A 24,996-nucleotide genomic window follows, 5' to 3' on the forward strand; every position below is an offset into this window, starting at 1 on the left:
CCTACACAAGCAATGCATTTGCCACAAGGAATGTAACACTGACACTTTTTATCATCAAATAACCATGGATGAAGAGAGAATTCATGACTATGTTATTGGGATTTTTTAAAACTAGATACCGATACATAAAAAATATATAAAGAAACGTCTTTCATAAATATAATATTTAACAAAAAAGAAAATACACAAGGAAGCGTCTTTTATAGAATTAGGAAAAAATATACAAAACCAATAATATTGAGATAAAAAGATTGATATTTACATAATGGTAATCCAGAAAATGCTATTTATGTAGTAAACAATACAGAAATAATATACAGTGTAATAGAAAAAGTACCCACAAATACTGGGTACAGATATGGTACCAGGTACCACATGAATTTTGGAGTACCCATGTTTGAGAGATTCCAGAGAATACAAATAGGCGATGCAGCACCACTTAAAGCCTGGTCATTGCTATGAGCTTGAGAATAACTCAGCATGAAATATCCATTAGCAGTGTAGGTGTATACAATATAACAACAAAGATAATAATAACAAGCATTATAATTTATTGATGCCCCTGTCTTTGATGACATACGGCACATGATGCATTCATTACTGCAGAGTTTTATAGACTAAAACTATACTAACGCTGGATAAACTCAAAGGATAAAGGTCTTGGATGATGACCAGAAGAGATCTGAACACGTAAAACCTCGTGAATAGTACCTCGACGAAGCACTCCCAAAAGAGGCTCATCATCTTCTATTGCAAAATCTCCCAAAGAAATCCAACGAATATGCGACTCATCCCTCCTGCGGTAACCATAGGCCGTCCTACCAAGTACTTTCCACCACTTCACGCATACTTGCCGATGTGATATCTCACAAGTCCGAAGGGTTTCTGCAAGATTTTCACCCTGCCAACACAGACACTTGCATTGAAATACATATCACTATGATCCTTTGGACTTAACACCTCTGATTACCAAAAAGTAACGTACCAATTTGTCTTCTCTAAAGTGAGGGATGTGCTATAGAGATTTTAGTTCTAAAGTGCAGGATTATAATCGTTTACTGGAAAAAATTTATTCGAGATTTTAACAGTTTCTTTAATCACAATCTTGACTGTAAATCAAGGGTTCTAACTCTGCACTTCACCTTTTAATGTGCATCCCTCACTTTAAAAGAGCTAATTCAGAGAAAAGATGGGAAATTCCAATGAAAAGATACACTTTATTTTTTAAGCTTCCAAAGATGCAAATTTGCGAACAAAGTGACAAATGACAAGATTAGGAGCTGTTAGATGGCATGGTATTTTATTTTCAAGAAACAAGGCAATTTTGAGCATGTGGCACAAGATTTTTTTTTATCTGATTATATTGCTTTTAATCTTACGATAAGTCCACAATAACCACCCTGTATGCTTTAAATGTGACAAGAAAAAAAAACCTGTACAGATACTTAGCTGATAAAACTTGAACATATTTAGTTACATGCAATGAAACAGTTGTTTGGATTGGAAAATGTTAAACCACATGTCAAATGGTAATCATGTTTTCTAGCTGCAGCCACGGAGCAAATAAACATAAACATTATACAAGAATTATACAATAACTTGTCTATCAAAAAAAGTACTTCAAGTATAAAATGACATCAATTCTGTCAAAAAAAACTTCTGTATCTCAAATTTGTTTGAATCGGGAAGCTCCCCTAAACCAGAAGCTATTCTAAACCAGGTATATATGCAAGTAATTAAGCAACACCAAGTTAAACTATGATGAAGTAATTAAATTTTGAAAGGCATAATACCATTTGTTAAACAATAAAACAGATAAAAAATAAAAGAGGATGGAAGAGGATGGAATACCCGAATCCCAAGGATTGCCATGCAATAATGCACAGCAAGCAAGTTAAGAATGACATTGATTTGAGGTTTAAACATGAACCTTTGAACGTCTTCAAAACCAAACCTTGCAGCATGAATGGTTTCAAAAGCTTTCAGATAGTCCCCAACCTCAAGTGATTGAAGATGCATAGAGGCTTTCAAAAAAGTGTCAACAGAGGCTGCTCTAAGTCCCAACTCGGTGAGCCTCTCAAAGTACAATATTTTCCATGTCTGCAAATGAATGAGCACATAAAACACATGAAGAGAAAAGGGGAAAAAGAATTAAAAATGGCGGGTACCTTGGGATATAGGAAAAGAGAGGAATGAAGCAAGGGCCATCTGTTAGTGAGAATAGGATACCAAACGCAATCTGAGAAGCAGAATTGGTTGAAGAAATTTGAACAACAACCTAAGGCACACACATCCCGCACCTTGGAAAAACGTATAACAAGTTAACTTAAATACAAGGTGTATACAGTAGTATGATATGTAATATTAAACTCATAATTATTACAAATTCAAACCTGAAGTAGCGAAGCAATTTTGAGAAGGATATCTTCTGGAAGGGAACTTAAGGTAGTAATAATAGAAACCACCTTATCTTTGCACATGATGATTATGATGATGATGATTAAAGGAAAAGGGATCAGTGTTGTATTTAGGTATTAATTGGAGATTTGCATTGTCAACCATCTCTATTTCTTTTTTATTTTTTTTTTTATTTTAGTTTTTAATTTTTTTGTTGAATTAGAAGTTTGTTTCTTATATTATATGTTATTGAAATTTCATAATTCGTAATAGTTATGAATTGCGTGGATATTCATTAAATATTTTTAGGCAATATTAATTGAGTTGGAAGTTACCCTGAAAATCATATGATATAGTGCCATACATTATTTTAAGTTTAAGAAGAAACAAGATGCGTGGGGGAGACATCTATCTTTTCTTTGATTATCTATTTATAATGTGATGGATGAGTGGAGTGTTGTGTTGGTCTTTAGCTCTTATCTTTGTGTGGTAGGTTGTTTGTCTATTTATTTTTAAATTTTATAACGCTAAATATACACTTCTACTTTAATAAATAATAACAGGTCAATAATTAAAAACTCATTTTTCCAAAACTACCCTCTATGTCAACCTTCTCCATACTTTCATGTCACATTTTCATCCATATTATTGGATTGCCCGTCATAAAAATAAATAGTCAAATTTTTCTAGTCGAAGGTCGAAGGAAGGTAATGTGTGCAATTAAGACTCAAAAGAGAATCAGTCGAATCTTTCTCAGGTCAAAGCTCGATAAAATTTGATAATTTGACGATTACGCTCATATTTCAACACGGAGCCACGGAGCCACGGTTCTCAAAAAAGACATACATGGATATTGTCAATGAGACATGTTGAGAAAATATGAAAGATGAGTCAATCATGGGACACCACGAATTTTTATTAACAAAAGTTATCACGTATTACCCGCGTAATTAGCCAAACAAATAAAGTTATGGCCAATAGAATTAATATTTGTTTATAAATACATACACTTGTAATATTTTTATACACACTCAATCAATCAAATAAAGTTTTTATGTATATCTATTTTTTTTTATCTCTTCATTTATTTTATGTCTTTTTTTAGTTTAGTAGATTAAACACAAACACATCATACTTAACACTCTTTGAATTAATTAAGAAACTCACAAGTAAGGAATAAAAATTCTTTTTCAGCGTAATCGTCTAAAGAAAAAAGAATTAAAGTTGAGAGTAATTAGTCAATTCATCAACTAATTCCTAATTCACCTCTTTCTTTAAACCTTGGTATATGGACCATTTCATTATTTAAGTTGACTTGAGATCTACTAGTACATTAGATTCAAACATAATTGTTACACTCTCGAGTTTACGATTTTAAATCATGAAAATGAATTAACTCGCGTGTAAATTTGATTTTTAATAAAATATTATGAGTTTAAGAAAACTTTGATAAAATTAATAAATTCTCGATTTTGCTAATGTTTTACGAGTTTACGGTTTGTACGTTAGTTTATCTTAAAATATAAAATTTGATAAATATTAGTCAATATATGATTTAAATATGTGTGTGATGTAATATCTATTGATTTTAAAAAGTAAATTTATGTATTTAAAGACAACTATTATATCTCAAAATGAGTTTGTTGTTTTTCTATCATTTTATTTTGATCTGTCGTAAAATATTTATCTATTTAAAAATATATATGAGTCGATTTTATGTAAACTACACGAGTTTAACGACTTTAAATTCACGCATTATTATAATTGGGATCTATTAAAAACCGAACCAATAATAAAAATGATTCCTATTATGGTATATGATTATTGAATTAATTAAATATAGTTTCAAATTTTAAATTCCAAAAATATATTATGACATTTAATCATCGGTGTAATTTTGTTTTATATATATATATTCAATTAAACATCGCAATCTAAATATTTGATCACATCCATTGTCCTATAATGTAAGTTACTTAAAAAAAATGTTCCATTTTCATTATTTTACGATATTAATGGAGTTTTAATGTTATTTTATCCTATTATATCTCTAACATTTTTATTTTCAATTCATAGAATATTTCTTCCCCATATCATTGATAAAGGACAACTTTGTAAAGTAAATTATAGTAATTTTTATAAAATCAACAATATTTTTTAATATATATGTCATTTATTAAAGTGATTTAATTATATTGTAGGAGAGGGAATATTATTCACTATATGTAGATCGAGTTTCAAGACAAAAACAAAATATTATTTGAACTAACAACTTTTTTTGTTTATTCTAAGAGAAAAAACTAAAGAGGAAGCTCAGAAGTTAGAATTCTAAAAAATATTAATGTAATGTATTATTTTTACGTAGCTGTGTATGATAGTGTTGTGGTGGACAATTCCACTAGAGTTGGTTGAATGAAAGAGGTATATTGTCGTTTCTAAGCGCGACAATAATCATTGCAATGTTTCCATCATCAAAGAGCTCTGGAAAGTGGAAACTATCATGGATTCCGTACAGTTCCTCTACCCGGAAATTGGAAGTGATATACCAAATAATATAATTAAATTGATGGTACTTTTGTTTAATAAAAATAATTGTGACTTGAATCTTAGATTCACATCCTTGTATAAATCAAAATACATGTACATCTATAGATATGAGAAATAGAATAAAAGAAAGTAAGAAATTGACTTGAATCTTAATGGCATATTCTATTTCACATATCTATAGTGTCCTAAGCTTTATTTTAAGGGCAGAAAGAAGCCTAACAAAGAAACTCCAAATTTGATGAAGCTGCTTTTCTTGTGAGCACTTTCAATTTTCAAAGTTAGAGTCAACTCGTTACTTCAACCATTGTGGAATTTTTAAAGTTCAAATGGCATTGTTAATGGCCTACCGCATTATCATAGTGTATGAGTTACATACTTGATGGGAAAATGAGAGCTTCCACAACATCATACACTAGTCAATTGTTTTGGGGAAAAATGTCATATAATTTTTATTGTTTCTGCTCTTTTTTATAAAATATAAATAAGTCAACTACAATTAATGTATTTAATTTATAATATATATCAAATATATAAACTTTTGTCAATCTATTTGTATGTTTTTTATCTTTTATAAAAAAAAAAAAAATAGAAGAGAGTACAAGTTAAAAGAATAAATTAAATTTTTTGCATCATAGTTACGTGAGAACATTTTATTAATTTGTGCCTAAACCAGATACAAATTGACCATATATATGTCTTAAAATATTCATGTAAAACGTGCACCTGTTGCATAGGATTCAAATCTGGTTTATAATAAGTGTCAACTAAATTTTCATCAAATTTTTATTTGGTATTATTTAAATTTTTAAAGTGTGGAATTTCAATGTATGGTAAAAAAGATGAATATTTCAAGGTGTTAGAATTTGATTATTGGAATATGCAAATTCAACTTAGAAAAATGAATTGAGAGTTTCTAGAAATCATTAAAATTGTAGAGATCTTAATTATTTGATTTTCTTTAATCAAATAGAGAGTTATTATTTTTTGTAACTCTTAGAGTGAGAGTTCGTAGAGTGATACATAATTTTCAATGGATTACAAATCATTATAATCTTATTTAAGATAATGAATATTATTGTTGATGTATTTCCGTAAACTTATACAAAATATGTGAACCACTTTAATTATCCTTTATTGTATACTTTTTAATTTATTTTTTATTTGTGGTGTGTGTTACTCTATAAAATTTTAATTGTGTGGTTTTCTTTTCCCTTAACAGGCACAATAAGATCAAACTTAATTAGGATATAAATAACTAAAGAGAGATTAATTTAGTTAAAAATACATGTATTAAGTGATTTGAATAATGAAAAGGAGAGAATAGAAAAAAGGTGGTGGGAGATTTGAAAACGACAGAATGATGAGTGTTTGCACCCTCATATACAAAGAAAAGCAAAGGCATGCCAAAAAGTATATATTCCAACTCACACTACCAATCCTTCTCCTTCCATCATCACATCACACTTGAATTCAATCTTCATCACTCTCTCTTAAATCAACGGTCACAACTGTCTTATCAATACTAATTCATGTTCCATTCCTTCCCTATATATATGTTACATTCCACCCTCACCCTTTTCTTCACAACTTTTTTCTTTACTTTGACTCTAACACAACACAAACTACTTTTCTAAACCATTTCAATTCTTCATCACTTAACTAAGTGAAAACAAAGGATATTTAGTTTGGTAAAATAAGCTTATTACAAGTTTAGTAAAATAATTAAAAAAGTTTAGTTAAAACTTGAAATATATGTGACATTGAGTTTGGAGTTGATCAATATGGTTGTTGGAGGAGCATTATACGATGAACTAACGACGGTTATGACTTCCGATCACGCATCGGTGGTGTCGCTGAACATATTTGTTGCTCTTCTTTGTACTTGTATCATCATTGGTCATTTGTTGGAGGAGAACCGTTGGATTAATGAATCCATCACTGCTCTTCTCATTGTGAGTACTAATGTTAATGTTCTGTTCTGTTCTGTTCTGTTCTGTTTTGTTCTGTTAGTTATGTATTGATGGCATGCATGGTGACAGGGTTTGTGTACTGGAGTGTTTATATTGTTTACAACTGGAGGAAGAAGCTCTCATATAATGGTTTTCAGTGAAGATCTTTTCTTTATTTACCTTCTTCCACCCATCATTTTTAATGCTGGGTTTGTTTCATTCTTCCTTCACTTCTTTTCTTTTCTTTGTTTACTTTTTACTTATATATTATATTATTATTATTACTACTAGTATATATAATATGTAGCCACTAACTTTACTATTTACTCTAAATATTTTATCCAGTATATCTATCTATACCTATAAATTACTATAAAAATAACACAGATAGTAAACGTGATACTGATAATGACAATGGTACGTAGAATTTAAAAAAAATTAAATTGATAACAATTGTTGACTTACGAGTTTTGACTCTAATTGTTTTGTTATTCTTTATCTATCTCAGGTTTCAGGTAAAAAAGAAACAATTTTTCCGCAATTTTATAACCATAATGCTTTTTGGTGCAATTGGGACACTCATATCATTCTGCATCATATCACTAGGTAATTTAACAAACTCATCTGTCATATTTCCACTTTATCAATTACTTGTAAATTGAAAATTCTAAGCATAACTTTTAGAGTTTCACATTAGTTAATAACATGTTAAAGTCAATACAATATAATTGAAAATACTTATTGTGATAAATTATTTATTTTGCTAGGTGCCATGCACTTTTTCCAGAAATTAAATATCGGTTCCCTCAAGATTGGAGATTATCTAGGTACATATGATTATGTCATAGTTTTATGTTGGACTTTATATGCAAATATAAACACTTCATACCTGATTTTACTAATGCAGCAATTGGAGCAATATTTTCAGCAACAGATTCTGTTTGCACGTTGCAGGTATAATATTTTCAACACATTTTCCTTTTTTTTTACACTATTTCATTGATAATATGTATTTGGATGCTTCAGGTTCTTAATCAAGATGAAACACCTTTACTATACAGCTTGGTGTTTGGAGAAGGAGTAGTAAATGATGCTACTTCTGTTGTACTCTTCAAAGCAATTCAGAATTTTGACCTCTCCCACATTGACTTAACCACTGCTTTACATTTAATAGGAAATTTTTTATATTTGTTCATAGCAAGCACTGCGTTGGGAATCTTTGTAAGTTTTTCTTTCAGTCTTGAATTTTGTCAACTCGTTTTTTCTATTTTTGCTTTGGACTATAATAATTTTTTTCATCTAACTTTTTTCAGGTTGGATTGCTTAGTGCATACATTATTAAAACGCTCTATTTTGGCAAGTTGATAAGGTTAATTCATGCATTTTAAGAAATTATCTTAGCATTTGTGATGATACATATAATACATAGTGATTTTCTAATTCATTTTTATGACATATGTCAGACACTCAACAGACCGTGAGGTTGCTCTTATGATATTAATGGCTTATCTTTCATATATGCTAGCTGAAGTAAGATTTTTCTCATAAATTGAGTCAATGCTTAAATGTAACTGATTCTAATATTGATTATTTTTATTATTTCTTTCGCAGCTATTTTCTTTAAGTGCCATTTTGACTGTGTTCTTCTGTGGCATTCTTATGTCTCATTATACTTGGCATAATGTGACAGAAAGTTCAAGAGTGACAACAAAGTATGTCAAGTTATCCAACATATTTACTACATTAGTAAAGATTACTACTAATTCGAAATTGTACAACATATATACAAAATCGACTTATAAACTTAGAAGAGTCACTTTGTGTAATTCTTTTGGACCTTATATGTTTTTAATGTGAGACTTAGATTTATCTCAATACTTGCAGGTATACTTTTGCTACTTTGTCATTCATTGCTGAGATATTTATCTTCCTTTATGTTGGGATGGATGCACTAGATATAGAAAAATGGCGATTTGTAAGTCAGAGGTAAGTGATATTTAGATTGATGGAGTTGATCAATTGTCTTGAAACTACTTTGTCAAATACTCAAATGTGAAATTAACATTTTGGTATATCTTCATTAGCCCAAAAAAATCAATTGGGGTCAGTTCATTGCTATTGGCACTTATCCTAGTGGGAAGAGCTGCATTTGTTTTCCCTCTTTCCTTCTTATCCAACTTGTCCAAGAAATCTTCATCTGAGAAAATTGAGTTTAAACAACAAGTATGTATTTACTAATTTTAATTTCAAGATCTTCATAGTTGAGTTAATTGATGTATTATAGTCCTTTGATGATTTGTTTCCTAGGTGACAATTTGGTGGGCTGGTCTCATGCGTGGAGCTGTTTCTATTGCACTTGCTTATAATCAGGTGAAAGATCAAACTTTTATAGCTTTCAATTCAACATCCTGAAATTTTGTAATTGACTCACATACTAATTAACATTTTCTTTCGCATGCAGTTTACTCGGCTAGGCCATACTAAATTGCGTGAGGATGCGATCATGATCACTAGTACTATTACAGTTGTACTCTTCAGCACAGTGGTTAGACTCTATTCACTTCCTGTCTGTCATGGTTCATAGTCATTATATACATCCAAGATTTTAAATCACAATCACAATGCAATTTTTAAGATCGTAGAAAATCATAGTCAAATATGGTTAATGTAATCTCAACTGCAGTTGCATTGCAATTGAATAGGCAAAGAAAAAGTTGATGCCCCTATCCAATTGCGACCATTTTTAAGCTCATAAGTCATAATCCAAATGTTTAAGTTTACATCAATATTGCTATAATATTAAACCACAAATAACCAACTAGTGATATGATGTTTTCATATTATGATACCGTTAGTTGAACATGAAAATAAGGGCACATTGGTGGATTAGGAGAAGTGTCATTTTCACATTCGGTAAAACTAAATAGAGTTACATACGTGTGAGATTTTTGATTCCCATTATAGTAACTAGGCATTGCAAGAAGGAGAAGAAAAGAAAAACCAATAATTATTTTCACCCCCATTTGAAATGTGCAGGTGTTTGGATTGATGACCAAGCCACTAGTAAGGTTATTGCTTCCTTCCTCTAAAAACATATTGTCCCCACCATCAAGCCCCAAATCACTCAGTGTGCCACTTCTTGGCAATGGAGAGGATGTTGTTGGGGTAAATGGTGACACCCAAAGACCAAGCCGATTGCGTATGCTCCTTAAGATTCCTAGTCGTGGGGTACATCACTATTGGCGCAAATTTGATAATTCTTTCATGCGACCTGTCTTTGGTGGTCGGGGTTTTGTACCTTATGTTCCTGGTTCACCCCTTTAACAAAGTCTCCATCAATGACATTATTAAGATATATACACATGTGTGATAAGTGGTGTGGGGTATGACATGGCTTTGATTGTGCACTTTTGTCAATTGTTAGAAGATTTCAACTTCCTATATGATGCCTAAAGATAAAGAGAAAAAAAATGAAGATACGAGGAATGAGAGGATTTTTTATAGGAGGAATATTACAGAACTGCATTTATTTTTTGTTTTTTTCGCCCTGTTTTTGCTGACATAGATAGAGGGGTTGCTTGCTTGTAACTTAAATTGTAATTTGTAAGTTGATGCTGGTTAAGCGATACAAATTTTTCGTGTGTACATGTGGATGAAAATTTTGTGACCGATAGATTTTACATTTGCTTGATTGTGTAATGAGAATTTCTAAGTTACAGATATTTGGACCAACTAAATCATGAATTTTGAAAAGTCAATGAACAGACCTGAAAATATCAAAAGGCTGCTTACTATGCTTCTATTGAAGGACGTAGTCCACTTTACACACATTATTACCATGTCACATATTAACATCGATCGAGTAAAACCATCATAATAAACAATTACGGATAAACCATTGATTTCAGAACATCTGCTATCTTGCACAGGCAGTTTTATGCCTTATGGATGACAGGATGAATGTAGTATCCTACTGCCACGCCGACAAGAGCAACCATGTAGACAAACAGTAATGGAAATCCTGCCTGAACTTTCACATTGACTTTCCTCTTCATCACCTCCTAACGAAACAAAGAAAAACTGATGTCAAGTATTGAAAATAATCATTGATCAATCATAATCATCAATGAAAAATGTATAGTAGCTCAAAACATAATTTCACTGCTTTGAAGAATCAGAATAGATGAAACATTCAACAATCAACATAATTTCAGTCATCTTCAATTTTACCATTCTTCAAACTTGGGAAAGTGATGACCATAGTAGAAAACTATCAACTATGTGGACTTTCTATGCCTTCCCCCTCCCTCCAAAGTTTTAAACTACAGCTGTGGTTATGTTGCGACCCTTGATATTGCATAAAAATGTGAACAAATCAATTATGGTCGCGACACAAATATATTTATATTGTAAGCGCAATTGCAGCTGCAGACCTCAATGTAAAACTACGATTCATCTCATTTTCTACTATTCTCAATTGTATTGCCTCAACCTTTGCAAAAAAAAAAAAAACTGCATTGGCTCAACTAACCTGTTTCCATTCAGCTTTCAAAAGGGATGGTTGGATATGAGAAACACAATTCATGCAGTGATAACTCAACATACCATTAAATTAAAAATAACAAACAAACTTACCAATTCTTTCTTAAGCAAATCTTTGTCTTTAGTGTTTGCACGTCTCTCCTCATTTACCCTCAAGATGGTTACTTCAGCCTGCAAAGATCAAGACTATCTATGTTAATTGCTTCCATATTTAATTGCTTCCATATTTGAAGTTCACAAAAAATGTAAACAAACGCAACTAAAAGAACTCACTCCAGGTCATGGACCATACATAAGTTGAGATAACATCTTTATAAACCACACTGGCATAACTTAAGCATATTACAACCTTTTATGGCAACTTAGGGTCCCAGGCAATAATCATTACACAAACAAAAACATGTTAACTTCAAAGTTCAAAGGAACTGCAGAAGATATAGTTGATGATAAATTCTCTTTTTTGGCTCATAGAAAACTAAACAATATGAGCTTATGATATGATTCCAGCCTTGTTTATTTATATATTAGTAAAATGAGCAGTTAACAAATATTAGATTAGATATCTTGAAATTACATGGGTTAATTAATTTTCTCCTGTCATTCCCATTTAAGATAGTAGTCTAATAAAGTTCAGATATTTTAGCGGCCAATATTTTGGGAGAATTATATTAAAGCATGACTGGCACATGGACTAGAAAACTTACTGTCATAATGCTTAATCTAAATTCAGGAGCTCTAACCTCTCTTAGCTTCAAATCCATCATACCGAGCCTTGACTTCAATTCCTCACAACCCTTAGCTAAATTCAACTGCACATCACCCTTTGGTGGCAAATTCAACAGTGCGTCGTCTTTTGCTGGCTTCATGTCACCCACATTTTCAGCATGTCTTGGGACGATATCCTCATCTGTTTTATCCTCTCTTGTAACCAAGACTGGTTCTAAACCTTTTTCTGCAGAAACCTGGTAAAAGGAAATAAAATATGAGAGTTGTTAATTTATTATCTATCATCCAATGGTACAAATCATTATATGCTACCACTATGTTGAACTAAAACTAAAAAGATTCCGATTCACATATGGTGGGGCCTATCAGACAGCTGGCAACCTGATAAGTGCAAAAAAGGAGAAATCAACATTGTGAGAAATATTCATGTTTGAAACGTGGAAGGAGAGGAACTCACTCTAAGAGGAGGAGGTATGTTTTCAACTCCTCTGGGCACTCTATCTTTTAGCACATTAATTTGGTCGGATGGATCCTGTTTCACATCACCATTCATTGGAAGTAAAACTGGAGAAGGTGGTGGGCTGATGAGGACTACCTTCAGTTTCTTCTCCTCAATATATTTTCCAATGTCTTTAGTAAACTGTCGAAAAAGAAGGAATTCAAAACCATTCAAGAAGAAAAAAAAACAGAATGAAAAGAGTTGGACTATTGAACTACATCTTTAATCCTTCGAACACAGATAAGAACACATAAATAACATGATCTCACCATATCAGATGTGATATCATCTTCTGTAACTCCAAAGGGAACAACTGTGCTTTGAATAAGAAACTTGTCTTTGCAATGCATATTTGGTGGTGCTGTCTGTTGAGCTTGCATCGTAACTGCATCCAACAAATAATCTATGTTAGTTGAATCATACTGAAAATTAAAAACAGAGTCTTTAGCATGAAGATAAATGAATAATACCAGTAAAATCACATTTCCCCTTTGGTTTAATGATGCCTATATTAGGTCGGACACAATATTTCTTCGGCGATGTTGTTTTAACCTGCCAGTAGATTACAAAATAATAGACATGGTGTTCTTGTTAACATTGGCATTTGATCCCATTGCTTTTTCTAAATAAATCATAATAAATAGTAAAAACTACACCAACATTCAAGAGATATGCAGATTTGAAAAATAAATCATAATATTATAGAGTAGAAGAGATTAAAGGCATGTTCGGTGTTCGATGCTTGACAATCTTCTGACATGTGATTACATTCAATTGCTTCTATTTTCTTAAATTAGTATTGATGTCTCATGACAGTGTAGTGTCTAGTATCCATATTTGTGTGAGTGCTTCGTAATAGGATTAAACATTGCAAACATTGTTTATTTATCCATTCAAAATACTTGAGAAAAGGTGGTTATACAAAATTGATAAATAGTACCTTAAAAGCAATATACTGATCAACCTTGTTTGCAAGTTGAATCAAACATGAACTTTGTTTCTTTAGTTCAACTGCATTAAAAAGAAGAAGAACAGCATTGTCGTAATTAAAAATTATATGGAAAGAAGATAAACTAGCAGATGAAAATGTAAGAAAAGATGAACTTACAAACAAATCTGAGTTCGGTAGGATCGATTTGAAGAAACTCGGTAGTCATGATTGTTGAGAGTGTAGAATTGAATAGAATGAAGAGAAAAAATGAAGGTTGGAATGCAAGAAAAGAAAGAAAGAGGAAAAGAGTTGTTGGGTTGGAGAATGGGATGGTTGGAGTCGGTTACGTGAGTGGGGCTCACCATCTGCGCTTCTACCAAATCATTTTTTACGTAACTCTCACTCCTTTTATTATATTTGTGTATTCAAATATTATAATTTTCATTTTCTTTATTTTATCCAACAAGAATTTTAATTTTTCAAATATTTATATAATATATTTAAATTTTATTTATTTTTTAAATATTTTAATATATATAATGGTATTAATTACAACAATAATAACACATAAATTATTTCATCTAAATCACAAATGTCACCTTATTAATTAGAGTGTCATATAATAAAAAATGGCAAAGAAACCCTAAAAACTCTCAATAATTTATTTTTAGTGAGACTACAAAATCTCAAGATTTTGTAAATAAGGATAAAATAATTTATTTTAGAAATAGATTGATTAAAATTTCATTTTTGACAAAGTAGAAAGATAAAAAAAATATATTTAAGCCAATATTTTTTTCTTTTTTTCATATCAAATAATTAAAAAACAAAAATTAATTTATAAATAATTAAAAATACTAATTATTTATTAATAATTATATAAAATTAATAAAAATTAATAAAAAATAATTATAAAAATTGAGTAGATTTGTCAGTAACATTCAAATAATATTATGAATTAAGATATGATAACATAACCAATTTAAACAACATTGAATTTAATAGTTTTTTTTTTTAAGAAGTCGTTTAAATCATACTAAATGGCAAATAATTTATTTATTAAACGAATTACGTTTTGCCTTATAATTGATTGAAACCGCATTACAACACTTCTACATAGACTTAGGGATGGCAATGGGTAGGGTTTGGGTAGGGTACTATAGTACCCGTCCCCATACCCGCGATTTAAAAAAATATCCATACCCGTACCCGTACCCTCTTGGGTATCAACTTTATTATCCGTACCCTTACCCTCTGGGTATTTAAGTGCCCGTACCCATACCCGTTACCCACACTTTAACTAAAAAAATCGATAAATAAATGATATTATTGTGATTAAAATTTAAAAATTATTCATATATCTTAAATTCAATCATAAAATATTATAAACCAAAATATTTTCTAACTCAAAACGTTTCAAATGAACACTGGTTACAATATGCATATTTAAATATCCATAATAATATTTTGTGAAGTACAAAGTCATACGACAATATTATCTGAAATACTTGATACAAAGTTGCAAGTATAATTATAAAGTCACAATTAATAATAATATAACTATTAGTTATAAAATTACAATTATTTACCTATTTATCATAATCAAATTCTAAAAAAATTTGCAAACGTTTATGTTTCAATTATAAATATTGTAATGGTCCAATGATATTAATAGATGTTAAAATATAAAAGAAAATAATTAATTAAACTAAACACTAATATAATAAATAAATAAATAATATATTTATATAAGTGCGGGTGCGGGGCGGGGTGGGTACTATAGTACCCGTCCCCGCACCCATACCCACTTAATTTTGCGGGTATATTACCCGTCCCCATGCCCATACCCATTATGCGGGTTTTTACCTTATTCAATGTGAGTTTTTTTTGCGGGTGTCCACTGAGTTTGGGTCTAATTGCCATCCCTATACATAGTCTCACATATGTTATATTTAACGTTTATTTTAATTCTAATATCGTTTATTTTAATTCTAATATAAGTATTATTTTTACGACAAACTTAAATATTTTCATTTCAAAGTTGTTATATATCACATTGTATTCATATGAAGTCAATTACTTGTTTATATCTTCAATTAATTCTATAATTTTTTGCATACATTATTAGTTTTGTTTAGAGTTATTTTAGCCTTTTTAATATTATTAATAGTTATTTTATATTTTTTATCTATATGTTAAAATAAATTATCTTTGTGTGATGGATACTCTCGTATTCGTGTGTTTGATTTTTATTGTACTAAAATATGTTTATATTTATTTCGTTTACTTCTGATTGATTATTATAGCAAATAATAACATGATAAAAAGACATATAATAACCATTTAATATGTTAAACGTAAAAAGTAGTTATATATTTTTTTATCTTATTATTTGTGTTTAAGTATTTTTTAAAGGTAGTTTTTGAATTAAATAAAATGAATGTTAACCATAAAGTCTATGACATATGCAACCTATATCGGTTATTTGATTGTAAATTCATAATATTATCCGAATGTTATTAACAATTCCATCAATCTTTGTAATGTTTTTTATATTTTATTACTAATTATATATTACTATTAATAAATGATAATTATTTATATATTAATTTGATTTTAAATTATTTAATATAAATATATATATATATATATATATATATATATAGCATAACAAATTAGAGGAAATTAAGGTAAATCACAAGCATAATTCAGTTAAATATTTCATTTTATAGTTTAATTTATTTATAATGTTAGTATAAATTATTTTTATAATACTAATTAATCACAATTGATAAATTGTTAATAGAATTTAATTTTTGTTATTATTTATATAATTATCTATATGATTGATCATGATTTTCCATATATATAAATTTTTGTTTAGAGTCAATGAAAAATTAAACTCATTATTTATCAATTATTATAGATTATTTTTATTATTTTTTATTATTAATAATACATACGACATATATGTTATTCCAAAAGTAACTTTGAGTTAAATTATTTTATTTAATAACTTATATTTTTTACAATAATCTTAATATCTCGTTATAAACATATAATTTCATCAATTTGACTGTAGAGTACTTTCATATAATGTTATTGATAAAACATATAAAAATTTCATACAAATTGAATATGTATAATTATGTGATTTTATAGTCGATATATATTTATATTTTAAAAATGTTTGCTATGTATTCACTTGAAGTTATTTCATAACATCTGAAATAATTCTTAAAATTTATGAAAATTCGTGTAGTTGATTCAAACCATAAGAATTCATATTTTAATGATTGGATTAATAAAATTTAATATTTATAATAAATTATTAATTAAAATAATTAATTTTACAAGGATTAATTATAATAAGTTGATAACTCCTCATTACTATATATTATAATTATTATATTTTATATTAATAATTATACATACAATATTTTAAATTAAATTTTTAATTACTATAAACTCTTTTTCTCTGGAATTGAAGAGTTAAGGAAGAAAAAAAACAGTAGACGTTTACTTACTTAAAATATTTATTCAAAGTTATATAGTGAAATGTCAATTAGTTTTTGAATTTTATAAAAGGTTGTGTAATTTATCTACTTAAAAGGACTTTTAATTAAATAATAGTTAAAAAAAATCAAAATGAAAAAGATATAAAGTTGATTTGATAGGTAGAACAATAAAATAAGAAGTAGAAAGTGGAATGATAAAAAGATTTTGAGTTCCATTATGACCTACAACAAATTACCAACAATATTGACAAAAGATGTGTTTTAACTCATGAAGAAAAAAAATTAAATCAGTTCATTTATTGCCTTTTGTTTACATTTTCTAACAACTAGCATTTATCTATTAACAACATTAATTACTAATCTCTTAAAAAATACCAATATTGACAGTTGAAAAATAAAAAATTAATGTCTATAATGTATTGTTGTTAAGTGGAGTAATTCTACTAATATTTAATATGGAGTAGTTCAATCCTTCCTTATATAAAATATGTTTAGGTTAAATAGGTTTTAGTCCTTATAAAATTTCATATTTTATTTATAGTATTTATAAAAAAATTCATCAATTTTTAGTAATTTAAAAAAAAATCTTTTAATTTTTTTTAATTTATTACAAACGAACTATTGTGTATATTTTAAATTTTTTACACTAATAGTTAAGACGTAGTCAACAACTTAGGTATAAACATTTAGAATTTTTTAATAAATAATAAAATAAATGTAAATTTTAAAATTTTTTACTTAAAAATTTATATTTAATTATTTTTTTTTTAAATTATAAACTTTTATACTTAAATTTCTTATAATGTCGCAAATATTAATGTAAACAAATAATTCAAAAGTACATGAGCTAAATAGTAGTTGGTATAAAATTAAGAAAAAAAATAAAAACAAAAATTTTTAAGGGACTAAAAATTGATGAAATTTTTTATAAGAATCGGAAATAAAAATAAAAATTTATAGGAACTATAAACTCATTTAATCCAATATTTTTTTCTAAATTAGGTTTTAATTACTTTAGCCATCAAACAAAGATACACTAAAACAAAAATAAATGCATTTCAAATTATAGTAAATATGAAATATTTCGTAAATCTACTGAATTGAAATAACTTTCAAGCATAAAATAATACAAGTTTTTTATAGGAAAAAAATAGTATATGAGTGAAATTTATACATTGATAATGTAAATTTTTTCAAACAGTTATCCAATATTAATACTCTATCAACTGATTTTATGAGTTTAAAAATACAAAACTTATTATATTAGTCATTAAACTGTATGATAATAAACAGGTATAAACCATAAAGTATTTGTATATGCTTATAATATATATAAATGGATCGAGCTTATTTAAATTGAACAATTCATATTTAAAAATAAAATAAATAATATCAACCAATATTTAATATTAATCCTTACCTTAATCACTTTAGTAACTACCTATTTAAAGAAGAAGAAAATAAAGCAAATCATATATTAATAGCAACTACAAACTAAAGTCACATAATATTGACCATAGAGAGATAATAAATTATATATATATAGAGAGAGATAAATATAAATTTTAATTTAAAAGATATATACCATGAGTGTAAATTAATTTTGTTTATAAATATTTATAAAATTATAATTTTGAATGATATACTCCGTGTCTGCCAAAAAAACAATATACTATGACTCTAAATTGTACACTAATATCTAATAAATTTTTTTTCTCTTTTATATTAAAAAATTAATGACATGAAAAAATATAATAGTTTTATTGAATGTCAATAGTAAACTAATTTATACTCAAAATGTATCTTATTAAACACTTATATATTAAAATTATACTAGTAATTCTACACAATAAATTAAATTATATTAATAATAATGTATAGAATAATACTAATAACACTATTTGACATATATTTTTTAACATATTATTTTATCAATTAAAATTTATATAAATTTTAATAAATTTAAATGAGATCCATATAATTTAATTTAGTTTATATAAATTTCAATTGATAAAAAATAATAAATTACAATATGAATTTAAAAAAATATATTATTAACACACCTTATGGTATATATAAATTCGAAAGAGAGAAAAAATCTCCACAAAATTCGAAGATAACTTATTCTCATACCTTAATGCTATTCTGATCCACCGATTTAATGAAATATTTAAAAGTTTTTAAAAACGAAGGAATTACAAAATTTTAAAGAGAAATACCGTTCATAAAAAAAAATTCTGTTAAATCTTCTACGATAACATAACACATTCTATTAAAAAAAATAAATACATTTTTTTTCTATTTTTTAATTTATTTATATTATTTAATAAATTATATATAAATTTAATTAATAAATAGTGATACTATTAATTAATCACGAGTTAATTACGAGGTTTATAGCCTCTTTTAGAAAAAAGGTGTATTAATACATTAATTATTCAGAATTAGTACAAGCAATTGAATGCCAATATCCGTCATAGTGGCATAGCCTCAAAGAACGGAAAAAGTGCCACGCGGAAAATTAAGATCGGTTATCGATTATAATTTTAGTTTATCTATTTTTATAATTTATAAAATTGATTTTTTATTTTAATAATTGTTATTTTAATTTTAATTTTTAAATTTTTTAATTAAAAATAAATAATATGATACATTTTAAATGATATAATATATCATATAATAATGTGTAATAATATCTATAAAATTACAATAAAATATTTTAAAAATTTTATTTCAACTTATAAAATTATTTATTTTTATAATTTAATAAATAAATAAAATAAAATATAATTATATCTCACGTTACTAAAAATATTTCAAAACACTAATTTTTAGCTAAAAAATTTACAAAAACAAAAAAAAAACTATTAATTTTAAAAATAAAGAAACTAATGTCCCAAATTAGTAAAAATAAAAGAATAAAAAATACAATTAAACTTTATTCTTATTTTTGTTTATTTTATTTTATTTTATTTATGAATATTTACTTTATTTTATCTATATTCCAAATCTGCTGTATTTCTAGACTTGTATCATCATTTATTCCAAGCATCATGAAATATAATTTTATATAATTTTTTATTGTTTTTCTCTTGTACCAACAGTATTTAATTATTAAAGTAAATATCTATTTTGATCACGAGAAAATTTGAAATATTCAACTTAGTCTTTGAAAAAAATAAAAATATTTTTTTAATTTATACAAAAAATAAACCGAATCAAATTTGTCCTTATATGACTACAATTAAAAAAATTTGTCCTTATATGACTACAATTAAAAAATTGATTTTTTTTTTATTGATTTGTCTGATAACTCGTCACCTTAATTAGTCGTAATTTCTATAAAAATGACAAATGAGTCATTGTCAATAATTAAACAACAATTAAATTTATGATAGAGATTATGACCTTATTCATTTAATCTCTATTCGATAACTAATTATCTATTTGTTGTTATTTTCAATGACATAATTGTCATTGATTTTATAAAAAAGGCTAAGTCCCTTAACTTAATTTCAGGCAACTTTTAGTCCTTTATCTTTTTTTTTTTTCGACTTGGTCCTTTATTTTAATTTTAAGTGACAATTTGATATTTTATGTTTTAAAATTTCAACAATGTTATCCTTTTTTATAAAAAAATTCAAAAAAAAATTTAATCAAAACTCATAAAATTAATTATATTCTTCAATATAATACAAATTTCATCAAATTCATAACGCAAATTTTTAAATAAACTCATATTTTCATACTTTATTTGATATTGTTAGGAATAAATGACTAAATTAGAAAAAAATAAAATAAATGACTAAAACGTTATTTGAAATTAAGTTAAGGGACCACAGATGTAATTTATCCTATAAAAAATTACAAATGAGATAATGAGGTTGATAAGAAGTCAGAAAAAATATAATATTATAATTATGGTTCTCATAAGATTAATTAGGTTTGATTTATTTTTCTTAATATTTTTCTCAATAATTAAATTGGGTATTTCAAAATTTCTCAGGTATCAAAATAGATCTCTACTCTAATTATTATTATCTTTCAAAGTTTTACAAAAGAATTGGGAAATTCATTAAATACAATGAAATTTTAACAAAAGTTTTGTATTTGGTATTTACCTTATTTTTAAATAAAATAAATAAAATTGACTAAATTCAATGACAAAAATTGAACATATACAAATTAACGTGGTTAATGCTTTTTTTGCAATTATAATAATTCTCCACTTTTACAAACTATGAAAAATAAAATAAAATAAAATTACGATGCAATTAGCTGTTGGTGTGTATAATAAAATAATAGAACCGGAATAATAATTATTTGGTCTTATCTAGATACAAAAATACAGACTACAAAAAAAAGAAGCTAATGTGGTATAGATAAGTATACATAATACGTTAATCATGGGTTTAAAAGAAATTACAATGTGACAACAACATAACTATTTATAGTTATAGTTATGATTTAAAAATAATTATGGTAAAAAAATCTAAACTGTATATAAATTAATTACTACAAATGGGTGTGGTAGACTGCTAGTATAGTATGTCCCGATTGGAAGGGTTTGGTTGGGATAACGGGCGTTAAGAGTCGCTAGAGGAAGGAAACGGAGAGAAAACGACGATAGTATAGAAGAGAGAAGTGTACGAAAAAAATGATCTTCGAAAGTAACGAAGCCAACTAATAACCACCAACAGACAAACTTTTTTGCTATTTAAACCCCACTTGTCTTTCTCTCTGTTACTCATTTCCAACAAACACACACTCTTCGTGCCCTCCGTCCTTTTTTCTTTTCTTTCAACTTCAGATCTCTCTCTCTCTCTCTACAATGGCCTCCATCACAGGAACCTCCTTTTCCGTCACCTCATTCAACCAAACACTGGTAATTCATTTCATCTCTTCCCCTATTCTATCCTTTAATTCCATGTTTTTGATTTTGTTTGATCCGTTGAACCCTTATCGAATCGTTCTCTTAATAACTACTACATTCACGATATTACTGGATTAATTAATGAAACCAAATTTAACTCGTTTATTGCTTGCAAATTAGTGGAATTTTATGGTTTAATTTGTGCATTATGAAAAATTATATAAATTTTAATTTTGTTTGTGATATTTTCAATGCTTATTTACATTTTCTTATTTGATGCATAAAAACAGGTACCTAGTGCCAGGTTCTGTAACCCGAATTCAGTTTCCCTTTCAATTAAGGGGAGAGCTTTTCCTTCCATTGCATTGCAGCCTAGGGCACCTCGCTTTCAAGTTACATGTGCTGTAAGTCTAAAACCCCTAAACTGTTTTTATATTTTATTTAAGTTTATCACTGTCTATTAATTAATTGCCATACACAATGACATAACTTAAAAATAAATAAAAAATATATATTTTTGACCTGTAGTCAACTTTATATTATAAAATTTGTAGTTTAGAAGAGGAGAGGTGTTTGATTTATTCAGTTAACTGCCCAAAGAAGAGATTTTGATTTCTTAAAATAATTTTTTTGTAAAGCATTAACACAGACAGCGAACACAAAAATGATATTGACACTTTGACATGGACACTGAACATGATAGTGATATTGACGCTCATACCGTTAATAATTTGAGAAAATGGAGGCTGTGGAATGTAACTATGATGTTGTGTCCGTACATCGGACACAATTTCGGATGTTAAGTGTCGGTGCTACATAGATTGAATTGTTTTACCATTTACACAATGAAATTGGCATTTTGTTGTTATTTATTGAATAGTATATTTCTGTTGGAGTTATCAAGGACTGCTTGTACTTGTAATTCTTGATTCTATGTGATAATAATTTGGACTATTTATGTATTATTTGTTGTGATATAACCATAATAGATTTTTACTATTTTTATCAGGCCAAAGCTGAAACTGTAAAGAAGGTCAGCGACATTGTCATAAAACAATTGGCACTGCCAGAGGGTTCAACTGTCACCGGGGAGTCCAAATTTTCTGCACTTGGAGCTGATTCTCTTGACACGGTATTGTCATATCATACTCATAAATTTTGTCTATGGATTATTGTCTTGGCATAAAATTGTAATTTAAGCATTCATGATTCACAACACTTGATTGTATTGTATCTATGGTTATTTTATTATTGCCTTATCCAAGTGCACGGCCATGTACTTTACTTTTTGCTTTCTAGGCTGTAATGCTATCTTGCTAGTTTTAGCCATTAGTTTTCACTTTTCACTTGTCAGAAATACTCAAACCATTTCTTGTTAGGTTGTTGTTTCTCTTTGTTTCATGTGATGGAGAAATAAGATATATTGTAGTTCAAAATCAGAAGACAGTTATGGATAGGCATAAAAGTTGAGAGTGGATCGATCATCTATGTCTTCATATTGTTCTGAACATGACATTTTTTATGCACTTTTGCTGATAATTTTGAAGAATGTTTTTTTCTAGGCTATTAATTGTCTTTTAGTGCCCCGTTAACCAAAAAAGAATAAGTGATACTGCTGTGGTAGCTACATATATACATATAACATTGTTGAGAAATTTAGTCTCTCCCCTTATTAGAGTAACATTTTGACATTATGTTTTCTTAATCTACATGGAAAGGTATACTGAGATTGTATTTTAAGCCCCTTGTTGCACTTGTCACCCTGCCTGTTGTACCACTGAAGCTGCCTAAGTGGCAACTTTGGCATGATTCTTGCATGTGAGAAAAATTGAGAACATAGCATCAGCACCTGTTATTTATCTTTATAATATTTTTTCTGGATTTTTTAGACCTGCTTGTCAAAATTTCTGTAGGTTGAGATTGTGATGGGACTTGAGGAGGAATTTGGCATTAGTGTTGAAGAAGAAAGTGCCCAATCTATTACCACCGTTCAAGAAGCAGCAGATCTGATTGACAAGCTTCTTGAAACCAAGAGTGCTTAATAAACCAGAAAAAGGACACATGCATTTTGGAGTTTTTGTATTTTTGTGGGAAGGGGTTTTTAATTTTATCTTTGGCATTTCAATTTGATTGCTCTTCAAGAAACGGCTAGATCTTTTCTGAACTCCTCTAGAACTACTGCATTACTAGTTTTATTTATGTAGAACTTGTTGTTCTCTTTAACTTTGAAATCAAATTTATCCATTGAAGTGTTTCAAGTGCTCGCTATTCCAAAGTTTTTTATTCTTCTCCCAGACCTTTGAGGCATGGACATGATGTGGAAGGTTTGATCTTCTACCTTGTGCCTCCATTACCTACTATAATTTCTTTGTATCCTCAAAGAGGAAGAATTTTTCTTCCTCCATTCAGCATATCCACAATTCAACATGTGTTATTTTATTAGCTCTATGGTCCTTTATTTATTATTAAAATTTGTTATTGTTAATGGAAGAAAAATTAGGGGCATATAGGATGGTCCAACAAGAATTTTGTATGCTCCAATATCTCTCCAGTGCTTGCATCGCTACTTGGCCAATTACGGCATCATATAGGATGGTACAACACAAAATTGGTTCTATAAGAACCTTTTAAATAATCTAAAATAGTCAATATAACATTAAGTGAGCTATAATTTTATACTTTGATCTCGTGAAAAGGGTCACATAGCTGTTTGGAATTGAAACAAGCATGAACATTTTCATCAAAAAGAAAATATTTCGTGGTCCGCCAAACCCAATTTTCAAAATGAAACTCTCATTCTCCTTATTCCCTCTCTTCCTACAAATGCAGAGACAAGCCTCTAGTGGTGGTTGCCCCGTCTCTTAGGACATGTTTAAATTGGTCCAATGCAATAGAATGAAATGATGAAATATATATTTTAATGTCTTAGTAGACTGTTACCTTTTATTTCAATTCACTCTATAACATGCCGTTAGGATTGAATGCATATTTATCACACAAAAGAAAAGAAGAGC

The 24,996-nt window shown here is 28.0% G+C and overlaps 4 protein-coding genes across 5 annotated transcripts; 2 read left to right on the forward strand and 2 right to left on the reverse strand.

Moving 5' to 3' along the window:
* Window positions 1–182: 182 nt before the first annotated feature.
* LOC101505918 (uncharacterized) lies at window positions 183–2,563 on the reverse strand. The gene is made up of 4 exons (XM_004508254.4): window positions 2,394–2,563; window positions 2,169–2,300; window positions 1,852–2,100; window positions 183–901 (listed from the first exon to the last, which is right to left on the reverse strand). The coding sequence occupies exons 1-4, from the start codon at window positions 2,478–2,480 to the stop codon at window positions 629–631; spliced, it is 741 nt and encodes a 246-aa protein (XP_004508311.1). The 5' UTR covers window positions 2,481–2,563; the 3' UTR covers window positions 183–628.
* A 3,921-nt stretch (window positions 2,564–6,484) lies between these two features.
* Window positions 6,485–10,613, forward strand: LOC101506561 (sodium/hydrogen exchanger 1-like). Its single transcript, XM_004508256.4, has 14 exons — window positions 6,485–6,896; window positions 6,984–7,102; window positions 7,402–7,499; window positions 7,661–7,720; window positions 7,801–7,847; window positions 7,920–8,114; window positions 8,207–8,262; window positions 8,357–8,423; window positions 8,505–8,605; window positions 8,778–8,879; window positions 8,978–9,116; window positions 9,201–9,263; window positions 9,355–9,438; window positions 9,930–10,613. The coding sequence occupies exons 1-14, from the start codon at window positions 6,726–6,728 to the stop codon at window positions 10,215–10,217; spliced, it is 1,590 nt and encodes a 529-aa protein (XP_004508313.1). The 5' UTR covers window positions 6,485–6,725; the 3' UTR covers window positions 10,218–10,613.
* A 54-nt stretch (window positions 10,614–10,667) lies between these two features.
* LOC101506230 (vesicle-associated protein 2-2-like) lies at window positions 10,668–13,961 on the reverse strand. Of its 2 annotated transcripts, none has more exons than XM_004508255.3 (8): window positions 13,769–13,961; window positions 13,601–13,671; window positions 13,131–13,212; window positions 12,930–13,045; window positions 12,619–12,801; window positions 12,140–12,397; window positions 11,529–11,606; window positions 10,668–10,954 (listed from the first exon to the last, which is right to left on the reverse strand). In XM_004508255.3, exons 1-8 carry the CDS (start codon window positions 13,815–13,817, stop codon window positions 10,829–10,831), a joined length of 963 nt encoding a protein of 320 aa, XP_004508312.2. In that variant the 5' UTR covers window positions 13,818–13,961; the 3' UTR covers window positions 10,668–10,828. The 2 variants fall into 2 exon arrangements, with proteins under 2 accessions (XP_004508312.2, XP_012573547.1); XM_012718093.3 differs by having other exon boundaries at window positions 12,176–12,397; window positions 13,769–13,956.
* Window positions 13,962–21,836: 7,875 nt separating this feature from the next.
* LOC101507128 (acyl carrier protein 1, chloroplastic) lies at window positions 21,837–24,240 on the forward strand. The gene is made up of 4 exons (XM_012718012.3): window positions 21,837–21,994; window positions 22,273–22,386; window positions 22,992–23,114; window positions 23,896–24,240. Exons 1-4 carry the CDS (start codon window positions 21,941–21,943, stop codon window positions 24,022–24,024), a joined length of 420 nt encoding a protein of 139 aa, XP_012573466.1. The 5' UTR covers window positions 21,837–21,940; the 3' UTR covers window positions 24,025–24,240.
* Window positions 24,241–24,996: the final 756 nt, after the last annotated feature.

Source organism: Cicer arietinum, chromosome 7 (assembly GCF_000331145.2).
Source record: "Cicer arietinum cultivar CDC Frontier isolate Library 1 chromosome 7, Cicar.CDCFrontier_v2.0, whole genome shotgun sequence".
Lineage (NCBI taxonomy): Eukaryota > Viridiplantae > Streptophyta > Magnoliopsida > Fabales > Fabaceae > Cicer > Cicer arietinum.